We start from the raw sequence: 24,993 nt of genomic DNA on the forward strand, positions 1-24,993 counted from the left end.
GACTTACGGACACTGAAGTGTTCACAGCCTGTCAACTTATCAATAGCTTTGCAGGCTTCCTCTGTCTTTAGCATTTCCTCTTGTCTTCTTTTACTTTCTGGATCATCATTCAAAATCTTGTTCCTCAGCCAGGTCAAATGATACACCCTAAGTCTGTTCTTATGGCCTGATATATAAGATAGAGTGTTTTAATTCAGTCTATTTTTTCATATATTAGAAAAACAAAACAATAAAAGTACTTTGCCCTTTTAACCAAATCTTCTCATTAAAGTAAAAAGCACTTTTAGAAAAAACTATACTACTAGATTCTTCCCTTCAGATTTTGTAAATATGATAGCAAAGTCTTTCTTAGTCTCTCACTTCCAAGAGATAGTCAAAATGTCTACCAGCTACCTATGTGCCTGTCTGAAGAGAAGTACAATACTTCTTTGGGACAGGTTAAGACTGCCATGGCATAGCAACAGAATTAGCATCCATTCACTTATACTTTGGCTTTTATCCTTCTGGGATTTGGAGACCTAGAAGCTGTCCTTGGTAGGTATGTATGTATGAGAGGGACATCTGATGTATTGACTGTTAGGAATTCAGGATTAGTGGGAAGGGTCTCTTTGTGCTCTTTCATTCCAGCATACTTACAAAATAATTAAAGTTTTATTGTTTTTTTCTCAGTCAAATTTATCTTCACTGCTAATTTTTTTGCCAATTGAATTATTTCTTTATGTTATATTAATTACCATACATTACATCATTAATTTTTGATGTAGTGTTCCATGATTCATTGTTTGCGTGTAATACCCAGTGCTCCATTCAATACATGTCCTCTTTAATACCCATCAACAGGCTAACTCATCTCCCTACCCACCTCCCCTCTAGAACCCTCAGTTTGTTTCTCAGTCCATAGTCTCTCATGGTTCGTCTCCCCCTCCAATTTCCCTCCTTCATTTTCCCCTTCCTACTATCTTTTTTTTTAACATATAATGCATTATTTGTTTCAGAGGTATGGGTCTGTGATTCAACAGTCTTACACAATTCACAGCACTCACCATAGCACATACCCTCCCCAATGTCTGTCACCCAATGACCCCATGCGTCCCATCCCCTACCTCTTCAGCAACCCTCAGTTTGTTTCCTGAGATTAAGAATTCCTCATATCTTCACTGCTAATTTTCTAATTGTAAACCCCAGCAAATCCTTACAATCCCTTAAGGAAAAACAGGCCATTGAATTACACATTTGTTTTCATATGTAGTGACTTTGTATTCATTTTTTACAGTTTATTGTTAATAAGATTTCTAGGCTCAACAATAAGATTCTTACTTATGTGATTAATCTTACATATGCTTTTACATGACATTTTTTGAAGCAGCATTAGAATTCAGACATCTATGTCTATTTCCAGTCTACTCTTAAGTGGTAGAATAAATTTGTGCTCTAAATTATTAGGTATCTTTCTACACTGATGTTCTCAGTGTCATCTGATGCAAAAATAATCCACTTTGAGAAAAACTTAAGCATTAAAAAGGACACATTTGGGTTAGAAAAAGCTGGATAAAAAGTAATCTGTTTTCCAGATGTGCAATCTCTAAGCCACGCAGATGTTTTCAAAATCTAAATGTTACCTCAAAATCTGTGTACCTCAAGCAATTAAAAATCAATGAAAATGAAACATGACCAAAAAATGATGAAGCTTTAGCATACCTATCGAGGATTTTCTCCCCTAACCAAAACTTAAAGCAAAGTTAATAATTTTAGGAATATACATAATCATTAATTAATGTGCCATATAGCTATTAGGTATAGACAGGAAGCATGCAAACACATATAAATAACTGTAATTAGCATCATTTTATTCTACAGTTAAACCATTTTTTTAACTTTTTGTATCCTTTTGTCAGTTGTCTTTTGCCTTTAGTTGACTTTAGTACTAGTGTTTTCTAATACCAAGTAATGTTTGTAATGACAATTATTATTAACATCTGTTTACTTGCTCTCTCTTATTCAGAGATTCAGGTTCTGACTGACCAAAACTAAGAAGTTCAATTACTATGTGGGAAGAAGTCAGAGGTCTTAGGGTATCCATTCTTGTTCCTAATCCTATCTGTAGGCCCTCATGATAAGGCTGTGCCAGGGACAACAGAGTTTTATTTTTATCCAATTATTGTCCACTTTGTTCTTTGTTGCTTCTAGCATACCACAGGAAAGTATATGATGGATGTGGTCATCTGCATATGGGTGGGTGAAACTGTGAGTTGTAAAATTGCAGGTGGCTACTCAGGAAAGACCTGAAAGACATAAATGGCATGTTTTTTTTCTTATCAAATGACCTAGGTGAGGTGCATTGCAATCAAATATCCAGACAGCAAAGGAGAGTGAGAAGTTAGTTTAAACTGTAAATAGAACGACCCAACAATTGCACTACTAGGTATTTACCCCAAAGATACAGATGTAGTGAAAAGAAGGGGCACATGCACCCCAATGTTCATAGCAGCAATGTCCACAATAACCAAACTGTGGAAGGAGCCAAGATGGCCTTCAACAGATGAGTGCATAAAGAAGATGTGGTTCATACATACAATGGATCAGAAAGGATAAATACCCACCATTTGCATCGACATGGATGGAACTGGAGGGTATTATGCTAAGTGAAGTAAGTCAAGCAGAGAAAGTCAATTATCATATGGTTTCACTCATATGTGGAACATAAGCAATAGTACAGAGGACCATGGAGGAAGGGAGGGAAATCTGAAGGTGGAGAAAGCAGAGAGGGAGACAAACCGTGAGAGACTCAGGACTCTGGGAACCAAACTGAGGGCTACAGAAGGGAGCGGGTGGGGGGATGGGGTAGCAGGGTGATGGGTGTTTAGGAGGGCACATGTTGTGATGAGCACTGGGTGTTATGGGTAACTGATGAATCGTTGAACATTGCCTCAAAAACTAATGATGTACTATATAGTGGCTAACTGAACATAATAAAAATAAATAAAAAATAAAAAAATAAAAAAATAAACTGCGAATAGATAAGAAAACACAAATAGGAAAGTTTGGTGTCCTAATTTAAGGTTATATTTAAAGTGCTTTCCTATGAAACTTTTACCTGTGGAAGTCTTTAGCCTAGTTTGGAACCTAATTAATCTATATAATTACTTAGCTAATTTTAGTTCTTAAACAAACCGGAGATGGTAATCAGCAAATTGAGTGGCTCTACAACTTGAATCTGACGGAATGGTCTTCGCTTTATCAGTTTAGTGATGTCTGCCTTTCCACTTCTGTCCATCAGATACAGATTAGATCGGGTTCCCAACAGCAAATTCACTCCTGTTTGCATATAAAAAGAAAGGTGTTATATTAGCTCAGATTACATTTTTATAATTGAATTTATATTAGTACTTTTGCAATTCCAGTGGGCTGATCTGTGCGAAGATGACATATCACTTTAGGCTAATGTTAACCTCATACTGTGTAACAATGAACTCACCAACAAAACAAATTTCTCTGAAATATATTAAAATCTAGAAGATAATACCTTCTGGCAATATTTCTACTGGCTGGTGTCTGGTGTGGCATCTCAAAAGGAGAATTTTATAAATATCTCACCATCCTTTAGCAGTGTCCCAAACTTTATAAAAATCAATCAACCCTTTTGAAAATTACCATTAAACATTAAGGATGTCTAGTGTATATGAAGAATTCAATTCAGTTGATTCCTCTTTCCTAATTATAAGTAAGAGTTTAATGCTTTTACAATAATTATATGTAAATTATTTTTAAATTGAGTCTGTATTCATGCATATATTATAAAACTTACATTGCAGAATACCTGTGAAAGTAGTTCCTACTTTTATGTATCTAAATTCCTACACTCTATTATTTGTCTGCTGGCTCTATTTATTCAAATATAAAAACTGTTAAAAGACTGAATGAGAGGGCTAAAATAGAAGATTAAGCTAAATTAGAATACACTTCAAACCACTGTGGGAGTTTTACCCCATAACCTGAGACCTAGGAAAAACTCAGTCAAGTAATATAATGGAGAGGACTTTAGTGTTTTCCTTCTACTTAGAGACTATTTGTGTTTCAAGGATATAAGGAGAAAAGACAAGTGTCTCTGCTTTCATTTTTCTATTCTGTCCTTTACCAGTTCTCTAAGTAATGGCCTGTGGCAGATTTAGGAATTGCGTTTCCTCCCAAAGTGGAATCAGAAAGGGAGGGTAAAGTATATTCAATTTTGACTGTAATCTTTTATTTTTCAAAATATAAAACTAGAAGTTATAAAAATGAATTATTAGACATTAATTAGATCTCTGGGTAGTTGCCTGACTGAAATGATAAAGACATAAACTCTGCTTTCTTGTTATCTGACACAATATATTAGCTTTGGAGGGTAACATGTTTTTTCTAAGTTATTCAATCCATATAGCTATAATGTTTGCTATGCTGCTTTATTTTTAATTTAAAATTCTGTCCCCTGTTCAAACATACATTAAGCAAAATCTATGAAATTGCAAGTCAGAGGTTGGCATTCACTTTGAATTTCTTCCCTCCTTCCATTTATTTATTCTGTTTCATTTATGATTCATACTGGTTTGAGGTAAAATATTGTCTGAGCCCTACTAATGTGGTTATAATTCTTCTAGAGCAAAGGACTGAAAAAGTCTATCGAAGTTAAGACATTATCAAAGGTCATACAGATGGCTAATAGACACATGAAAATATACTCAACATCACTCATCATCAGGGAAATACAAATAAAAACTACAGTGAGATACCACCTCACACCCATCAGAATGGTTAAAATTAACAACACAGGAAACAACAGATGTTGGTGAGGATGTGGAGAAAGGGGAACCCTCTTACCCTGTTGGTGGGAATGAAAGCTGGTGCAGGCACTCTGGAAAACAGTATGGAGGTTCCTTAAAAAGTTAAAAACAGAACTACCCTATGATCCAGTGATGGCACTACTAGGTATTTACCCAAAGAATATAAAAAACACTATTTCAAAGGGATAAATGCACCCCAGTGTTTACAGCAGCATTATCAACAACAGCCAAATTATGGATACAGCCCAAGTGTCCACTGACTGATGAATGGATAAAGAAGAGGTGGTATGTGTGTGTGTGTGTGTGTGTGTGTGTGTGTGTGTATACATATATATCCCATTGTATATATATACAATAGATGAATGGATAAAGAAGATGTGGTTCATATATATAATGGAATATTACTCAGCCATCAGAAAGGATGAATACCCACCATTTGCATCAACATGGATGGAACTGGAGGGTATTATGCTAAGTGAAGTAAGTCAAGCAGAGAAAGTCAATTATCATATGGTTTCACTCATATGTGGGACATAAGCAATAGTACAGAGGACCATAGGGGAAGGGAGGGAAATCTGAAGAGGGGGAAAGCAGAGAGTGAGACAAACCATGAGAGACTCAGCCATCAAAAATAATGAAATCTTGCCATTTGCAATGATGTGGTTGGAGCTAGAGAGTATTATGCTAAGTGAAATAATTCAGTCAGAGGAAGACAAATACCATATGATTTCACTCATTTGTGAAATTTAGGAAACAAAACAGATGAACGTAAGGGGAAGAAAAAGAAAGAGAGGGAGGCAAACCATAAAAGAGACAGAACAAACTGAGGGTTACTTGAGGGGAGGTGGGAGTGGGCTGGGTTAAATGGGTGATGGGCATTAAGGAGGGCACTTGTGATGAGCACTGGGTGTTATATATAAGTGATGAATCACTAAATTCTCTTCCTGAAACTAATATTACACTATATGTTAACAATAAATTCTTAATAAAAATTTAGATAAAAACTTGAAACATTTAAAAAGAGACATGATTGAAAGAACTTTCTCTACAAATCCACAAGATTATTTAAAAACAAGAACTTACAGAAATATGTCTTAACTATCTCATTAGGTATTAAATGCTACACACTATCTTAAAGTAAAAATACTAAGCTCAAATTTTTAAATAATCATAACCTAGTCCAATTTTATGTTTTAGTCAAGTCAATTCAAGTTAAAAAGAGAAACAATAAAAAGGGGGAGGAGTGCCAATTCAAACATCAAACTGCACTGAGTGAAAATAAATCAGTAAAAAAAGAACAAATTAGCTAGTACAAATATATATATTTTTATTTGCTTGAAAATGGTTTGGTAATAACAAGTGTTTTACATCTATGATTTTTCACAAGTTTGCTGCATTGATAAAAAAAAAAGTACTCTTTGAAAAAACAACTCAGTTTTAAGAAACCAAACTTACCCCACAAAGACCCACAGCAGATTTCAGAAGTGAATTCCTTTTCATACATGTGGATTAGTGGTTTTTTACATGCAGGAGACACATATAGTGGGTTAACATTGACTTCAGAGGGTCGCTTAGGTGATTTTTCAGGTGCTTCCACTAATCCAGCATACACTGTGAAGAAGTAAGGGGAAGATATTCAGAGAAATTACTAGTGTATATACCATATGTGATTGAATGTTTCCACAAATAAGACACAGCCTAGAAAAGTTTCTTTCCTTTATTGAATTTTCTTTTTCCTGGAGGTATCATTTCTCTATCTCCTAAACCATCAGATAACACAAATCATGATGGTTAAAATACATTTCTGAATATGAATGTATTTCAGGTTACCATGATTAGATTGCAAAAGAAAATCCAGATGAGGGACTCAGTTACTCAATTGTATTTTAAATTTAGGTGCCATAAAGACTCAGTGAGGAGTATATTTTTTAAAGCATGTATCCATCTGAATTTATGTTAACTGAATATCAGAATGATTTCATTCTTTTCAGACCATGAACCAGTGGTCAAATGCTGTAATGTGTGAATAGACTGCAGCATTTGGAGATTATATTAAACACACTTACAGATGGCACTGCCAAAGTCAGCATTTGCAGCCCTCCCAGAACCATTGGAGGGAGATGAGCGGCTGGCAGAAAAACCTGATTGTGTTGATGCTTCTGATATGTCCATGCTGTCATTCTCGTCATCAGGTGCTGCTGGTGCAGGGCCTAAGGCAATGGCATTTGAGGCCTCGCTTCTACCACTGGGCTCCTAATAGAAGATTGAAAATCAATTTTGACTTTATTTGGAGATTAACTGTGAAATAAATATAATATGCCTAGAAGTTATTTGAAAAAGAGAATGCAAAATTTGTAGCATCTATAATTCTTCATCCTTTGAAAATCCACATTTATCAGAAGAATTCAACAATGTTATCAGAAGAGAGAGAACTAACTTAAATTGAGACAACTGATGTCAGAGGAAAAATTTAAATTTTTAAATTTAAATTAAATTAAATTTAATTTAAATTAAATTAAATTAAATTTAAATTAAATTAAAATCCCTAGCTGTGTGATTTGGGGCCCAATATTAGTGGAATTTTTATTATATACTAGGTATACTGCTAGTTATTTTATTTATATATTACTGCAAATCCTTAACAACAACCCAAAAAGTAAGTATAATTATCTCCATTTTACTTATGAGGAAATGAAAGCTTAGCAAAGTTAAATAATTTATTCAAATCATAGAGATAAAGTAGGGGAACCAGAGTTTGAAGCCAAAGTCTGATTCCAAAGCTTATGTTGAGCTATGCTATGCTAAAGAGTCACTTGAAAAAAATTAAAAAAGCACCAGAGTTGGGGGTATCAATTTTACTTTGTCAAATGACAAAGCTAGTGATGGAAAATCAACCAACACCAATTCAAGGGTGTGACCATACCTCACTGAAAATCTAGTTGGCTTCCATTAACTTACATAGAAGAAACTCAAGGATAAAAGCCACAAAATGTGACAGAATTTACATGGGATGCCATATCCTGTGGAAAAACATGCCAACTGTTTTGGGTAAGCTTGTCTGTTGATAAGCATTTTTTTGCATCCAGTGATTCTTGGCATTGAGAGAGCTGTGCTGCCCTGTCAAAGACTTGTTTTTATGACCTTTCCAACCACAAAAGTGTTGTATGGCAACATGTCCTTTCAAATTAAAATGAAAGGACTGTCTACTCATTCTGTAAATGTCAAAAACATTCCTTGCAATAATTGGAGATACCCGGGGGAGCTATGAAAACTATGATGGGACATCCTGTTTTAATGTCTTTAATTAAGATAGGTAAGTAGGGAGGGAGGGAGAGAGAAAGAGAGAAAGTGAAAGAGAGAGAGAGAGAGAGAGAGAGAGAGAGACTTTCCCACTCATACTACTTTCCCATTGGAAACTATCTAGGAATTTTCCTTCCTTCATTGATTTCTTCCATAATTATTGTGTCTATCATAAACCAAGTCCTAGGTTGGGTCCTGGGATTGGGTGAGTGGGTAGAGAAAAGTAATCAAGAATGGATTAAACAGAGTTCCAGCCTTTTAAGAGTTCACAATCTAGTATGGCAGAAAAGCAAGTCAACAACCAAATACTATGTCACAAGTACTAAAATGAAACTATAGGCAAAATGCTTGCAAACACAGAGGGAGGGGTATATAATTCCATCTTGAAAAGTCAAAGATGATATATGAATTGGATCATGAGAATGACTAATTAACCAAGCAGAGAAGATGTGAGGGGGCAGCCTTATAGACAGAGGGAACAGCTTGCACAAGGGCACTAATTCATGAAGGAGCATGGCATCTTGTAAGCCAGTTTGTGTGATAGGACAACTGGCTGGGAAAGTAAATTGAAATGATCTTTCCTCTGTCCGGAATCTCCCCTGTGTTTTCAGATATCCAAATACTCTCTATTTGTCAAGAATTAGTTCAAATACCAGATGCTCCAGGAAATCTTCTCTGTGATCATTCTTATTGATCTAGCATCTGTGAAACTATTTGAGTATTTTTTAAATTTTTTATTATGTTCATTTAGCCAACATATAGTACATCATTAGTTTTTGATGTAGTGTTCAATGATTCATTAGTTGCATATAACACCCAGGGCTCATCACAACACGTGCCCTTCTTAATACCCATCACCTGGTTAACCCACCCCCACACCCTTCCCTTCTGTAATCCTCAGTTTGGTTTCCAGAGTCCAGAGTCTTTCATGGTTTGTCTCCCTCTCTGATTTCTTCCCATTCAGTTTTCCCTCCCTTCCCCTGTGGTCCTCTGCACTATTCCTTATGTTCCACATATCAGTGAAACCATATGATAATTGTCTTTCTCTGCTTGACTCATTTCACTTAGCATAATCCCCTCCAGTTCCATCCATGTTGATGCAAATGGTGGGTATTCATCCTTTCTGATGGCTGAGTAATATTCCATTGTATTAATGAACCACATCTTCTTTATCCATTCATCTGTTGAAGGGCATCTCAGCTCCTTCTACAGTTTGAATAAAAGCAAGATGTCAGAGATAGACTTCAGAGTAGCAATCAGGAAGTCAATAGCTAGGCTTGAAATAAGCATTAATGACAGTATCGAATCTCTAAGGGCAGAAATGAGATCTAATCAGGCCGAACTTAAAAATGTTATGAATGAGATGCAGTCTAAACTGGATACTATTTGAGTATTTTAAAATGTATTTATAAAGTCAGTGATGTTTTGTGAATGATAAAATCATTACTTAACACAATACATTACTTACATTTAAATTCTATGTGTTAAGAGTTCCTCAAAAAGTTAAAACAGAATCTAACAATTCCACTCTAGCAATTCTACATCTAGGAATTCTACTCCTGGGTAGACAGCCCAAATAATTGAAAACAGGCACTCCAACAACAGATAGTTATATACCAATGTTTACAGCAGCATTATCATGATAAACAAAAGGTGAAAACCACCCCAGTGTCCATCAACAGATAGATGGATAAACAAAATATGATATATTCATACAATAGAATATTATTCAGCATTAAAAAGGAAGAAAATTCTGATACATGCTACAACATGGATGAACCTTGAAAATATTATGCTAAGTGAAATAAACCAGACACAAAAGGACAAATATTGTATGATTGTCTTATATAAAGTACTTAGAAAGTAGACTAGAGGTTACTTGGGCCTGGTAGAAGGGATAATAGGGAGTTAATTATTTAATTGTTTAGGATGATGAAAAAGTTCTAGAAATGAACAGTAATAATGGTTGTACAACATTGTGAATGTACTTAATGCTACTGAATTATACACTTAAAATAGTTAAGATGGAAAATTCTGTTAGTAAATTTTACCACAATGATAACTTCCCAGAAAAATAAATTGTATATGTTAAGAGACGCCATCCCAAATTTGTGATCTGAGTAATAAAGGTGAACAAAAAAAATGTATTTTTGTCCCTAGAAGTAAATAGGAACCATCCAAATGAGAAGTAAAGATCTACAACTATAAATTAAAATGTTTAAGGCTTTGGGTTAGAAGTTAAAATTATATTTGGAATGACTGGAAATGTGACATATCACATGAAAAAACAAATTTACAAGGAGAGGAATTCATTCTCCTTTTCAAATGGTGCATTACCTCCTGTTGATGTTCAAAGTCCTGGGATGTCGGTCTCTCCAATCTTTGACCATCAGTCTCTGAGCAATTTTCTCCTCCACTGATTTGAAGGGCTCCACTTTCTTCATTGGTTCCACTGATTCCCTTACCTCCATTTACTTCCTTAACTCTTCTTCCATTGCCTATACTGGCTCCAAGTTCTTCATGGTCTCCACTGGTTGCACTGCCCCCACTGGCTACACTTTCTCCATGGCCTCTACTGACTCTCTGACTTCCATAGCTGCTGCAGGTCTCTTCTCCACCATCACTTCCATCTCTACTATCTTGCTTGCAGCTTCCATCTCTGCCATAGCTTGGTCTGATAACAAGATCCAATTAATGACAGAGAGCCACTGAACAAAAACACATTTGAAAGTCAGCAAATAAAACAGAATTAGGATGTATCTGATACATATATACTATCTCTAGGAATGTTTTTGCTCTATGTGAACAATACTGGTATGATATGGACAAGAAAAATACCCTATATCTTGTGAATCTTAAATACTGAATCAACACCACAGCCACCATCAATTCCCTGACTGCACATGGATGGCAGATGGAAGAGAACTTGCATCCTTTATTAGGAACATGTGTTAGGTTAGCAGCAAAAATATGTTCTGTTTTGGGGGGGGTTGCTTAAATAATAGACTACATGTATTAGCAACTTCACAGCCACATAAATGATTAAACCCATATTTTTGGCACAGCCACAACATAATTGAATAATTGTTTTGCAATATATTTAATTTCTGTTAATTTTAACACATGCTTTGATTTTCTCACACGTGTATTGACTACTTTGCTAAAGAATCCTATTGATTTTTCTATTACTACCACCAGGAAATTCAGCAATATAGATCTCATTAGGCTAAGATAGTCATTTATGTAGTTGCTGAGAACACCAACCTTACCAAATGCCACAATGGTATTTAGCATAAGAGACAACATATCCAGGTACCTATGATAATCCTAAAAGCAAATTTATTTGACAATGGAACTTTTAGTAGATTTTTTTAGTTGGCAAAAAAGAAAAAATTTTGAATAATTTGTAGTCGGTTCTGCCATGTATATCCACCCAATAACATTTGAAAATTAACAAAAAAATATGGATTTCAATATTATAAAGCAAACAATTCTCCCTCTGTTAATCATTTTTCTACTAATGTAAACATTTACTATATTAACTAATCTCCTTTGAGAACAGTTTGAATACAAATCATGAACATATGTAAATAAGAACACACTGGCTTGTTTAAAGCAGGAGAAAGGAACTATATATATAGAAAACAACTGGTGGCATGCCGAAAATATCACTTCACTAAATATTACCACTTTTGGCAGCTGCTATGTAAGAAGATAAAATAGAATGAGTACTGAGTTTAGTTACAGCAGTTTGCAGAATTCCAAAAATAATGCTGTTAGTACATTTTAGCCTAAAATTATCAAGTGAAAATCAAGGTTGCAATTCATTTTTCTCAGCGAATTTGGAGATTTGTTTGCAAATATCAGGACTTCCTCTTACAGTTATTAAGTAGCACACTATTTGTCACCTCATTTCATATACTCACTGTGGTTTTAGAGGGTAAAATGATTCAGTAGCATTAATTGTAACAGAAACATCAACAATTGTAGTTATAAAGAACTTAATACTTGAATACTAATAAAATATAGTATACAAAAATGCAAAATTAGGTGTTTTACATTAAAATAATTTAAAATCTATTATTGAAAATCAACCATTTACTAATATGCAAGTGCAATGCATTCACCCTCGGTAATAAAATTTGAAAGTAAAACTAAAATGCAAATAGTTCTGAAATTCTAAAACTTTGGTAGTGCAAATAATATAGAAAAACCAACCTTGGCCAACAAGGTGCATCATCATGATTATTGTCTTTGTCATCAATAGCTTCATCATTGTCATTATCATCATGGTCTTCACCAACATTATTAGCCTGATCAACCTTGTTATCCAAGTCATCATTGCCATTGTCATGGTCATAGGTATCCTCATAAGCATCATTAGAATCATCATCATCACCATCAGTATCAGCACCAGTATCATAGAGTTCAACATAATCACCATCCTCTTCAGGTGGCTGAATGACAGGTGCAGGAGTTAACCAATCATTCCGGAAGATTTCAGAGAGTGCATTATAGCCTACCCATTCATTTGTCAAGTAAACAGGGGGTGATATCTTTCCTACTTTAAATCCATCTGGAACCTGTGTGCACAAGAAAGGTTAATGTAGTCTCCAGTAGCCTTTCATTTTCTTCTAGATTGGAAAGTTTCCAAGCTGACAGTATTTTAAAATATATTTTTGATTGAAATGAAGATTTTTACTCACTAGATAAAGCAACATTTTTATGAGGATGAGATGCCAAAACCCAAACTTCAGGCTATGATAATTAATGGCCTTTCTGGCTCACACAGGGCAAAATGTACTCTTTTTTATTACCCCTACTTTTCTGCTGAGGAATGGACCTTTAGTTTTGGTGATAGAGAGTAGAACAGATTATTTGATGTTCTATAGAAGATATAGTTATTTTTTCCTTTCATTTTATTCTCTGATATTAGGATTACCACATAGCTCTTAAAATTGATATATTAATTTCCCAACTCAGTTTTGTACATAGGTTGTTTCAAAGTAGATCAAACACTTCTAAGAAACAAATTAATATAAATCCATCTTTAAGTGTCGTATAAGCAACAATTAGGCAATCTGAAAGAGATATGTATGTGGTAGGGTAGGAATAATTACAGAAATAAAATGGAATGACCTGAAAGTACACTGCAAAAACAATTGGAAAGGGGGGGTGGGAGGATGGGTTAGCCTGGTGATGGGTATTAAAGAGGGCACGTTCTGCATGGAGCACTGGGTGTTACATGCAAATAATGAATCATGGAACACTACATCAAAAACTAATGATGTAATGTATGGTGATTAACATAATAAAAAATAATTATCTCCATTGTACTATAAAAAAAAACAATTGGAAAAATGTTTATGCTATCAGAGGACATTTTATTTCTCCCCGAATGTTTTATTTTTATGCATTGCATTATCATCCAAGAAATTATATTAGACAAAAGTGAACATCTAGCTTCTACTCCTTGATTTGAGATTAGCTTCTACAAAGACCTTTTTATCACTCCTCTCTGAATATATTATTTTTTTAATTTATTTAATTTTATTATGTTATGTTAGTCACCAATAATATATTCTGATAAAAGAATGTGCATATAAAATATTTTCTGATCAATTCAATGTTTCTCCATTTCAAACTTAATTTCTAGATTTCATATTCTGCATACTCACATAGCAATGAAAATATATCTTTGAAAGATTAATTAAAAAACTAAACACTTTGACCTTTCCCTTAAGTGAAGATGAAAATATTTAAGTCTAAAGAAAGACATTTTTAAAAAACAGATAAATGTGTTAAAAGTTAAGATGGAAACCTACGTGGACATCAACCAGCAATTTCTGATCAATAGTGGAATAAGGCGGTGATGACTGGGACCTCCTCCAGGTCACAGGACTCTGTTCCTCAGAAGAAGATTCTGTGGAATGACAAAAAAGACATTAGTTACAATGATGATTGCAGCCATTGCCTTCACTTTTATAGTGTACCAGTTCAATACCTTGGTATTTTTCTTGTAGCCTTTTTCCATTCAGGAAATATCACCTAATAAATTCTCATGGGGCCAGGATCATAGATTCTGTTTGCGGGGGTAGTGACAGGCTCAAGGTTTGTTGTCTGTAGATCTACATGGCTTTTCTGTTTTCAATATTAAGTGTACACTTGCTAAATATTTCTCTCTATCTGTGTGAAAAGATCCCCAGTAAGACTGGTAGACAGTTTTATTTAAAAAAATACATATCAAGAATGGGAAGAGCTGGGTGGTATCATTGGCCTCCAATATTAACCAGTAGAGAAAGAGCCCAACAGTGTATTAGACGAACATATAGACAAAATTCTCAAGAGGAAAGTTGATCCTGCAATCTTAATCCCCCAATTTCCACTCAATGATATATCCTGAAGTATTTCAATACAGTTGAAAAGCAAACAACTGAAAAGAGACAAAACTTAACCCTTTTTATAAAGCTGGGAATCTTTCTATAGTGATGTTGTGCACTAGAACTTTTTGCAGTAACAGAAGTGTTCTGTATCTGATGTCTAATACAGTAGCCAGCCAGTAGTCGCACATGGCTAATGAGCATTTGTAATATTGCCAGTATGCCTGAGGGGTTGACATTTTTAGTTTTTTTTATTATGTTATGTTAATCACCATACATTACATCATTAGTTTTTGATGTAGTGTTCCATGATTCATTGTTTGAATATAACACCCAGTGCTCCATTCAGTACGTGCCCTCTTTAATACCTGTCACCAGGCTAACCCATCCCCCATTCCTCTCCCCTCTAGAACCCTCAATTTGTTTCTCAGTGTCCATAGTCTCTCAGGGTTCATCTCCCCCTCCAATTTCCCCCCACTTCATTTTTCCCTTCCTGCTATCTTCTTTCTTTTTTTTTTTTAACATATAACATACTATTTGTTTCAGAGGTACAGGTCTGTGATTCAACAGTCTTACACAATTTACAGTGCTCACCATAGCACATACCCTCCCCAATGTCTATCACCCAGCCACCCATCCCTCCCACTCCCCACCACTCCAGCAACCCTCAGTTTGTTTCCTGAGATTAAGAATTCCTCATTACCAGTGAGGTCATATGATACATGTCTTTCTCCGATTGACTTTATTTCGCTCAGCATAATACCCTCCAGTTCCATTCACGTCATTGCAAATGGGAAGATTTCATTCCTTTTGATGGCTGCATAATATCCCATTGTATATATATATACACATCTTCTTTATCCATTCATCTGTTGATGGATATCTTGGCTCTTTCCATAGTTTGACTATTGTGGACATTGCTGTTATAAACATCAGGGTGCACGTACCCCTTCAGATCCCTGCATTTGTATCTTTGGGGTAAATACCCAGTAGTGCAATTGCTGGGTTATATGGTAGCTCTATTTTCAACTTTTTGAGGAACCTCCATACTGTTTTCCAGAGTGGCTGTATCAGCTTGCATTCCCACCAACAGTGGAGTTTTAATTTGGCTAGTTGCTATCACAATGAGCAGCTTAATTCCATAGTGTAAATATTTCCATTTAAAATGCAAATTTAGGGCCCCCTGGCTGGCTCAGTTTGTAGAACATTCAACTCTTGATCTTGGGGTTGTGAGTTCAAGCCCCACATTGGATGTAGAGATTACTTAAAAATTAAAAAAAAATCTTTAAAAAATGCAAATATATCTGGACTTAAAGTGTGGACTTTTTATATTAAGATTTATGGTACAGTAAGTAACACCTGTGGTTAAAATTCAGTGATAATATTTAGGCTCAAATATCAGTAGATCTGGCTGAGTATACTTAGAAAAGGCTTTACCAAGGCGCACTTTCATCCCTGCTTATTTTTTTTTTTTTATGTGCTTGGACTTTAAAGATAAATAATCCTATCCCCTTTTTATTTGCAACTTTGCTATATATAGCCAAGGTGTAGACCCTGCAACTCCAAAAATCATGTATTTACAAACACTACTATCTTTTGAGTATATTATCTGGAACACATTCTACAATTTGTGTCTGCATCTTCTGGCATTTTACTTTTGCAGTTTATTATCTTTCTTCAGAAAACCATTTTTTTCTCAAGTCCCTTTGTGTGTTGTTAGGCTAAATAAGAAGTTTGGGTGAGTGTTTGAGATTTTGAGGCAAATCTGTAGTAAGGTGCTCTGATTTCCTGCATAATAAAGCATGTAATTTCATGGGAACTTCAAATAGTCTAGGTGGTACACACAAAAAAATAATAGAATTTTAGAGCTGAAAAGAACTTCAGCTATTATCTACACAGAAGCTATCCCCTTCTCACCACGCTCCTAACCAATGTTCATGACTGCTTTGGGACCTAATCTAGAATTTCCTTATTTCAGAAAAGGCAGTACGAATAAACCTTAAATTTTTAGGTGTTTGCCCACTATTAGTAAAATTAGCCCTAGCCAAACCAGAAAGGTTCTGGGGAAAATATTCTTAAAGTTACTTTTGATTCAGGTTTATTTTATTTCTCACAAGATAGTATTTCTGCATGAGAGGACACTACTAAAAGAATTCTACCATTATCTGAGTCTCCTAAGAAGAACAGGGTTTTTAAGTTCAGGTCTTTGAAATATTTGATTTTGATAGAGCATACCTATATATCTTTTTTTTTATTATGTTATATTAATCACCATACATTACATCATTAGTTTTTGATGTAGTGTTCCACAATTGTTTGTGCATAACACCCAGTGCTCCATGCAGTATGTGCCCTCTTTATTATTAACATTTTAATAAAACCTATGTTCTACATTTTTATAGATGACTTGAGAACTCATTCAGGCGTTTTGCCCTTGCAGAATTTACTTGGATTGCTTAAAAGTACACAATGCCAGATTTTACAATCTAAGGCCTAAATTTTGGCTTTATTTCAATATTTCAAAAATCTATAATTCATTTAAACTCTCAAAAGCATATCATAAGATAAAACACTTTTGTTGAAATTCATATCATAAATTATGAAGTTATTTTCTATGATTTTATTACTTTTTCATGTATTTGAGTAAAAACATCAATTTGTAACATCTAGGGAAGTTTATGAAATACTGTATATATTTTACTTTGGGGTGGTGAAATAAATGGATAAATAAAACACATGCCCACAACTACTCCATCTAATATTTCAATATTTTAAGGATTGTCTATAAATTTTAGCCTGTTAGAAAGGCCTCTTCCAAGTTCCTTTTCTCATATTTTTCACGGTACAGAAACCAAAGTTGACATCCCCACCTCCCCAGACACATTTCTAACTACTACACAACTTAAAGAAAATAACTTTAGGGGCGCCTGGGTGGCTCAGTTGGTTAAGCGACTGCCTTCGGCTCAGGTCATGATCCTGGAGTCCCGGGATCGAGTCCCACATCGGGCTCCCTGCTCGGTGGGGAGTCTGCTTCTCCCTCTGACCCTCTTCCCTCTCATGTACTCTCTCTCTCTCATTCTCTCTCTCTCAAATAAATAAATAAAATCTTTTAAAAAAAAGAAAATAACTTTAGAAAAATTAATTTCCATTTCTCAAAGGTCACCACTGACCACCCAATTGCCAAATTCAATGGCCTCTTGGTCTTAATTCCATGTGGCTTCACTAACACTTTTGATTCATTACTTCTTTAAGTTCTTTTTTCACTTCTGCAATATAAACTGTTAAACATTAGCTCTGTGTTTTGACTGTTTAAACTCTGCGCTTTGAATCACCTGATGCTGCTGGGCAATTTTGAGGATTTTGCGAACTCCTTTGTCTGATGTCAATGGGCTTCTGAGCTTGTTCCAAAACAGACCGCTGAGGAACACTAAATGAAAAGACAGAAAAGCATATGCCATGTCCTAATATTCATAAAAGGAATATACAACTCAAAATCAAGACCAACAAAAAAGTTTTAGGTATAGGGTATATATCAAACTAAAAAGAAGCAGAGCTTAATATTTTCAAATTTCCATTTTTCCTCAAATGTGCTATTTTATCTAGAACAGAGAAACGATTTCCAAAATATAAATAAAATGTTTCCATATAGTATATATTTCCTTCACATATCATATTTAAATTCTAAAAATTCAATAACCTTTCTTTAAGGTAATATTCAGACATTATTATATACCTAGTAACACAGTGATAAACATAATAGTCTATGTGAGGATTTTAACAAGAAGCTGTTACTGTTATGTCAAATATTCCACTATTATCATCCTGATTTGGCATTTGCATTTTTTAATATCCTATTCCTGATTTAGATAGATGGGTGGACATACAAATGGAACAGTTTAATTTTTAATATTCAAATTCAGGGAATATTTAGAAAGCTATTTTGGACCTGTGCTGCTGAATTTTATGTCACTTTGGAATTTCTATATAGGAAGGGCTTTGGTTATTGATCTAAGCCTAGAACAGAGAAGAGACTTTTCTATGACCCTAAATTTCAGGAAAGACTTAATATATTTGCTATTCATAAATTCAAAACTCTTTTTATAATGGGAATAGCCAATTCTAATTTAACAGCAATATTAATTTTTATGTATTGGATTTTATTAAAGACATCCCATGATACCAAAAAGATGCATAAAATTAAAAAGTTTTCTCACTTTATGGTCAGAAGGGCCATGACAACTTATTCACTGAATGCAGAGAAAGCAAAAGTTCCTAATCTTGCTTTCTAATTTTCCAAGATTTTTGCACACACGTTAAATCTAAAGACATAAATATATAGGGCTTTATATAATAATGAGGTAGTAATATACATACTACATACCATCAACTCTATGCAATCTGACCACACTGTTCAGTATCTTGACTATAGCAGGTGCTCAATAAATATTTAGTGAATGACTGAGTGAATGAATATAGGCTAAATTCTCTCCATTATAATCTGGAGTTGGAAGGGGTATGATTTTCAAGGAAAATCTACATTAAAATTTAGCTTTCAGGGGCACCTGGGTGGCACAATCAGTTAAGGGTCCAACTCTTGGTTTTGGCCCAGGTTGTGATCTCAGTGTTGTGAGACTGAGCTCCACATTAGGCTCTGTGCTCAGCATGGAGTCTGCTTCAGATTCTCTCTCCCTCTGCCTCTGCCTCTCCTGCTTGTGCTCTTTCTTTCTCTCTAAAATAAATCTTTAAATAAATAAATAAACAAATTTATTTAGCTTTCAAATATAACACTTTGCACATAACATCTAAAATATGAAATATGATCTTTGAAAATTACTGAAGATCACCAATATTACAGAGATAAAAAATATAGTTACCAGGATAAAATATCATTAATATAATACTGAGTTTTAGATTTGATTTTTCCCATAGGTCATTTCAAGCTTGCCCATTCCATAGCATCAGCTTCTGAAGTTAGGAATTGTGTGTGTATTTTAACATGTAGTACAAGTACATGATATTCATGATGTACTACATGATAAGATGTATAATTGAAGTACATGATACATATGAAGTTTCACATCTTTTTATTATAAAGTACCAATTGAAATCTGTCAAAGAATTCATTGACATTTCTTTTATTAAATTGTGGATCTTATCAGCAAATTATTAAACTAAATGATACTAAGACTACAGTATGTCCAAATATGAAAGATCTAGTTAATGAATTACTGCAGTTAACATTTTAAATACAGGCTGACAATATCACTAGTGATGATGTTTTCATTAATATTTTAGTTTTCACTTTACACAAAACTTAGTGCCAAATAAATATGCTTTAATATTCCATGTAATAGTAAATCGTGAGTAATTTGAATATAGTAATCAGAGAAACATACTTTGAAGAGAACTTGACATGGTGTTCACAATCCTCATTGTAAGGCACTGAAGTAGATCTTTCTTGGACCTTAAAGACAATGAAATACTTTGGTAAAATATTTTATCATAAATTCTTTTGAAGTATTAAGTCATGGGAAAAATTCCTTTCTTCATATAAAGATAGTTTACTAAAAATCCAACTTATGAAATCTGATTTTCATAACTAGATTGTATTTTCATAATTACTTATAGTATAACATTAGAACTGCTTAACCATAATTTCTCATGGTATTCTTGAATTTTAGTATAATAACAGATTCTGGAGATTATATAATCAAACACTCTAATTTTATTTTTGAGGAATCTGTACCTCGGAGAGGAAAAATCACTTTTCTAAGAATTTTACATCAAGTTAAAGAATATTTATAATCAGAATGTAAGTCCCTCAACTGCTAATTTAATGCTTTCTATGTTTTCATATTACTTTTATGTCAAGTCCAAATTTCTCAGAATTTAAGCTCAAACTTCTCACTCACTTACCCTTTTAAGTTAACCCTAGATTTTCAAAAGTTGTAACACACATACAACACATCATTAAAATCTCTCAAGTGTCAGAAGTGTCCCACCTTCCAGAAACTTTACAATTGGACTGTAATGTCATAATCAGTGTTCCAATACTTTTTCAATTCTAAATGAATTAATTTGGTTTCTAATAATTATTCATTCATCTAATATAGAAAAATACTTAAGATCACATAAAATGAGCCAGCATCTGTCAGTGGGGCAGATTTATTTTCTGCCAACATTAGTAGATAGGACCATGTAGTATTACCTTGCCTCATTTAGTTTTATATCATTAGGTTTCTACTTAAAATAGCTTTTAGCTAACCAAAAAATAGGCTATTTTGACATTCAATGAGGCAGCCACAGTAGATTCCTTAGAAAGAAAAACTAAACATGTTACATTTTTTAAAAATCTAGCATTTTCATGTGATAAAGTCACTCTATAGTTTCTAGAAACTACACTAACCTTACTACACTATTTCTCTCTATGTAGTGACTTATTAAGGTTGTCTTTAAACTCTATCACACAGATGGGTAGGAAACAAAAAATGTTGTTAATTGTTCACATGTTTTGCAAATGAACGCTTCCAAATGTAACCAGATGTTTGGCAGTATGCATGATAAGCATCTGACTTTTTCCACATTTGATTCAGATACCTGGCATCATATTGACCCCGTCTAGGCCTCTTGGTTTATGAAACTGGTCTCAGAAAGTTTATTGACATTAGTAAACCAGAGACCAGGATTACTCAGAAAAGGCCAAAAATAAGAAAAGCTAATACCTGATATGAATTGGCTGTATTTGGTCCAAAAAATGGGAAGATGATTAGTAAGAATAGTATATATAAGGCAAATGATGCATTCTAAACCAATCAGGCACAACTCATTATATTTACTGCTTAAAAACATATGTTTAAGGTAATAATTATTATCTGAGAGTAGGAGGAAAGTCATAATTTAATAAGGCAGAGAGAGAGAGACATAAGGCCTCTTGTAATTAAATAATACAATCCAGCTTATGTTCCTTCTGCCAGTGGTTAGTATTTATAAAGCAATACTCTGTTATTTACTTCAGAGGACTGCTAGTATCAGAAGTAACATATTTTAAAAAGGATAATTGTCCATGAAAGTCATCATAGTGGCCTACTCTGAAGCATCTAGAAGAAAGAAATATAGTGATCTAGGGCCCTTGTGCTGAGTAAGGACAACAATGAGACTCCTGACCCACTATTAGTAAGGCAAGAATTTCTGAGTTCTTCACCCAGCAACCTGCTCATCCTTAGTGACCAAAAAATTTTTAGGTGGCTAGCTGTTAAGAATGCTGGCTATGATGATAATACCTTGTCCACATGGGAATTGAAACTGCAACTTGGGCCTCACCAATACCCTAAGCTAAATGCTGTTAATATAGTCATGAAAACAGAAGTCAACCTAGACATGAGGACTGACTTGATTATTCATATGAATATAAAAAAAAAATCACATATTAAATGACCCAGAACCTGTCATAAACTACATCCCAGAACAATCAAGGGAAAAGGTATGTGTGATTGTGTTACAAGCTGAACTACCCAAGGTTTTATTGGCAACATTTTTACTTAAAAGAATGACTGACAAGACAAACTATGATTATTCAACTTGGGTATTTGGCAGGCATTTTATTTAAAATCAATGAAGTTAGCCTGTCAATTCAAGGAAAAAAACAACTGATGTTATTTGTTAGCAATGATAAAATTGAGCTTTGAAGTGAAAATTAAAATTTTAAATTTATTATCTGTCACCATGCACTTGACTTATCAATACTCAGTCATTTTTCTGATGAAATTGGTGACATTAATAAATGCTGTTTATTGATGTTGTATAATGAAATGTGTAAATATTTGGAAAGATCTACATACACATTGAACCAATGTTTTCCAACTAACCAATGTATGAAGATACAAAATTGTGCATGAGCAAAACATCTATTCATAGTATACAATAGAACAATGGATTTTAATATTTCTGAATATGCAAAATTTCACTGATAGGGTTTTAAATTCCACTTCTGTAGTTTTGGTGTATTATCAAAGAATATCCACAATTATCTGAAAAAGCTATGAAAATCCTCCCTTTCCAGCTACTTATATGTGAGAAGCCAGTTTTACTCATATACTTCAAACTAAACATATGGCAACAAATTGAATGCAGAAGCAGATATGAGAATCCAGTTGTTTTCCATTAAGTAAAATGTAAAATACTTATTTTTTATTAAAACTTTGTTTCTTATGTTCACATGTAATACTTTTATTTACTTTTAAATGAATTAATAAATATTTAAAATGTTTTATTTTAATGTCTAATTCATTAAATATTGAATGACACAATCCACATAAACAAAAGTTTTTGGGGTCTTCAATGTTTAAGAGTATAAAGATACCCTGAGACCAAAAAGTTTAAGAACCACTGTTCTAGGCACTTATTAATGTCACAGCAACTCATACTGAGAAACTTACCTCATTTCCTTTAGAATTTGGAACGTATGGTTGCAATGGTTCTATTTGGACTTCAGCTTGAATTGAATGAAATACTTCATCATTGTCTGATGATTCATCTTCTTTGTCCTTTGAAACAAAAAGGATAATAAATATTTTAATTGTTGTTAAAAAGCAAATGATAGGAGCAACTTTATCTTCACAATGTACAACTTAGAATAATTTTCAAATATTAAAATTGATTTAAACCAGTAGATTCTAATAGGTTTTGGTTCTGGATTCCCTTTAGAATCTGAGGAGATTCTAACTGCATATAGACACACATGTCTGCATATATTTTCAGGGGGATCACTGAACACCTGCAGCTAATCTATTAGACCCAGGTTAAGAATATCTGGTTTAAAGCTTAACTCATAACCCCAAACTGTCACATTTAGTAGGCAATTATAACTATGAAGCTCGGTCCTCCTGTGCAGTGGAAGATCTATAATACAGCAGTGCAAATATTTCTCACTAACTGAGCTCTAGGAATTTAGGAAAGTTTCTGTTTTCACATTGAAGCCAATCAGTATTATTTCTTCAATTCACAGAGAGTAATGAAAATGAGTTTTTTCTTTGGTTAGTTGAAGAATTCACATACATCTCTAAATGCTAACAAATCTTTAGGCAATTCAAAAGATCCATGACTTTGAGTTAGTATCAATTTTTTATATTTTCTTTAAAAATCACATACAAAGATATGAATGCCTGTACAAGATCCTAGAGTCATGGGATTGGTAAATATTATTTACTGACTTTTTCTTCCAGTTTAGAATGGCTTCTCACATGTACATTTAAAACACCAAATGACAATAAGTATATGTCATGCTAGCAAAGCTATGAGTCTTGCAAGGATGCATACAAGTCTCTTTCATAAATGCAAAACCCATTAGATTTAATTGTTACTAGTCCTCATTGAAATTAGTCACTAGCATTTTAGATGCCTTAATTTCAGGCAAATATCACCATTCTAGACTCATACCTCCACTTCTCTATATGGTTTCTTTCTCTTCCTATCTCCCCCTTTATTGAGAGTAGACACCCATTTCCCCTTTTGGGCCTTTCGTTGCTTGTTAAACGTGTTAGGGAAATAACATTAGTTTAATTGGCTCAATGGACAAGCCAAAAGATTCACTTATCCAGACATTCAGACAAGATACATTTATAATTACTACATTAATTATTATTAGATGAACTGATGTTGATACCAGGGTTTAATTTAGGATTCCTTTATGTAAACGGATGTTGTGAAGTATTAGAAAACAAGTGCTCTCCTAATCCTATTGACCTCATTAATTTGCTTATAAAGCCCACAAACCCTTCATTGTCAGATTAGATCTGCCAGATTGAATTCATCAACACCAACCAAATTATATTCACTTATATTAGAGAATTTGAAAGAATGAAGTTTTGACTATTTGCAAATAAGATAATGATATTAACATATTGCATTTCAAAAGAGTCCAGAGATGAATCTGTAACTTGTGTCATGTTCTATGCAGAGATTTCATTGATTAATTATGTAAAATGGTGGAAAATTAGTGAGACAAGTGATACATATGGTAAATACAAAATGTTTTGTAAACTGCTGTTCTGTTTCATTTTAACTTTGATTTAAACATCCTGAAATTAAAAAAAAAATAGTATAATTCACTTAAATAGCACAGTTCAGCATTCTATCGGAAGAAAGACAAATTAACTTAGAGGTTGGGGAGCAAAACCAAAGTTGTTTTCTGTGTTTATTTTTAATGAGTTATATTTGAAACTTGGAACTATGACAGTAATTTTCAAAGATCCAAAATAGTAATTTTAAATGTCGTTATGGTGTCCCTTTATTAGTTAATAATTAAAGCTACATCTCTACAAAGATATTAAGCAATTACCTGGATCATCCAAGCCAATTTTTCTTTTTCAAATTTAGTCATAATTATCTGTAAATTTTAAGATAACTTATTTGAAGTACAAATTATCAAATTAATCTTCTCTGGCACATAAGGAATATTTATTTCATTTGGTCTTAACAGAGGGAAACATGAGCATGTA

The 24,993-nt window shown here is 33.8% G+C and overlaps 1 protein-coding gene across 4 annotated transcripts in view; it reads right to left on the bottom strand.

Annotated features, from left to right (window-relative positions):
* The window catches only part of NRK (Nik related kinase), a 148,080-nt gene that overhangs the window by 20,671 nt on the left and 102,416 nt on the right, over positions 1 to 24,993 (bottom strand). For 3 of the 4 annotated variants that reach the window (XM_088028958.1, XM_088028957.1, XM_028091945.1), the window contains exons 14-23: positions 22,933 to 23,040; positions 19,894 to 19,961; positions 17,830 to 17,924; positions 13,943 to 14,040; positions 12,336 to 12,700; positions 10,455 to 10,791; positions 6,884 to 7,070; positions 6,273 to 6,428; positions 3,172 to 3,315; positions 8 to 166 (exon numbers count right to left, since the gene is read on the bottom strand). In XM_088028958.1, the coding sequence (XP_087885084.1) occupies positions 8 to 166; positions 3,172 to 3,315; positions 6,273 to 6,428; positions 6,884 to 7,070; positions 10,455 to 10,791; positions 12,336 to 12,700; positions 13,943 to 14,040; positions 17,830 to 17,924; positions 19,894 to 19,961; positions 22,933 to 23,040 (1,717 nt within the window). The remainder of the gene's footprint in view (positions 1 to 7; positions 167 to 3,171; positions 3,316 to 6,272; positions 6,429 to 6,883; positions 7,071 to 10,454; positions 10,792 to 12,335; positions 12,701 to 13,942; positions 14,041 to 17,829; positions 17,925 to 19,893; positions 19,962 to 22,932; positions 23,041 to 24,993) is intronic. The other variant, XM_088028956.1, reaches the window with a different exon arrangement.

This window comes from Eumetopias jubatus, unplaced genomic scaffold, assembly GCF_037043125.1.
Source record: "Eumetopias jubatus isolate StellerSeaLion01/CBP00866 unplaced genomic scaffold, mEumJub1_p1.0 scaffold_11, whole genome shotgun sequence".
Classification (NCBI taxonomy): domain Eukaryota; kingdom Metazoa; phylum Chordata; class Mammalia; order Carnivora; family Otariidae; genus Eumetopias; species Eumetopias jubatus.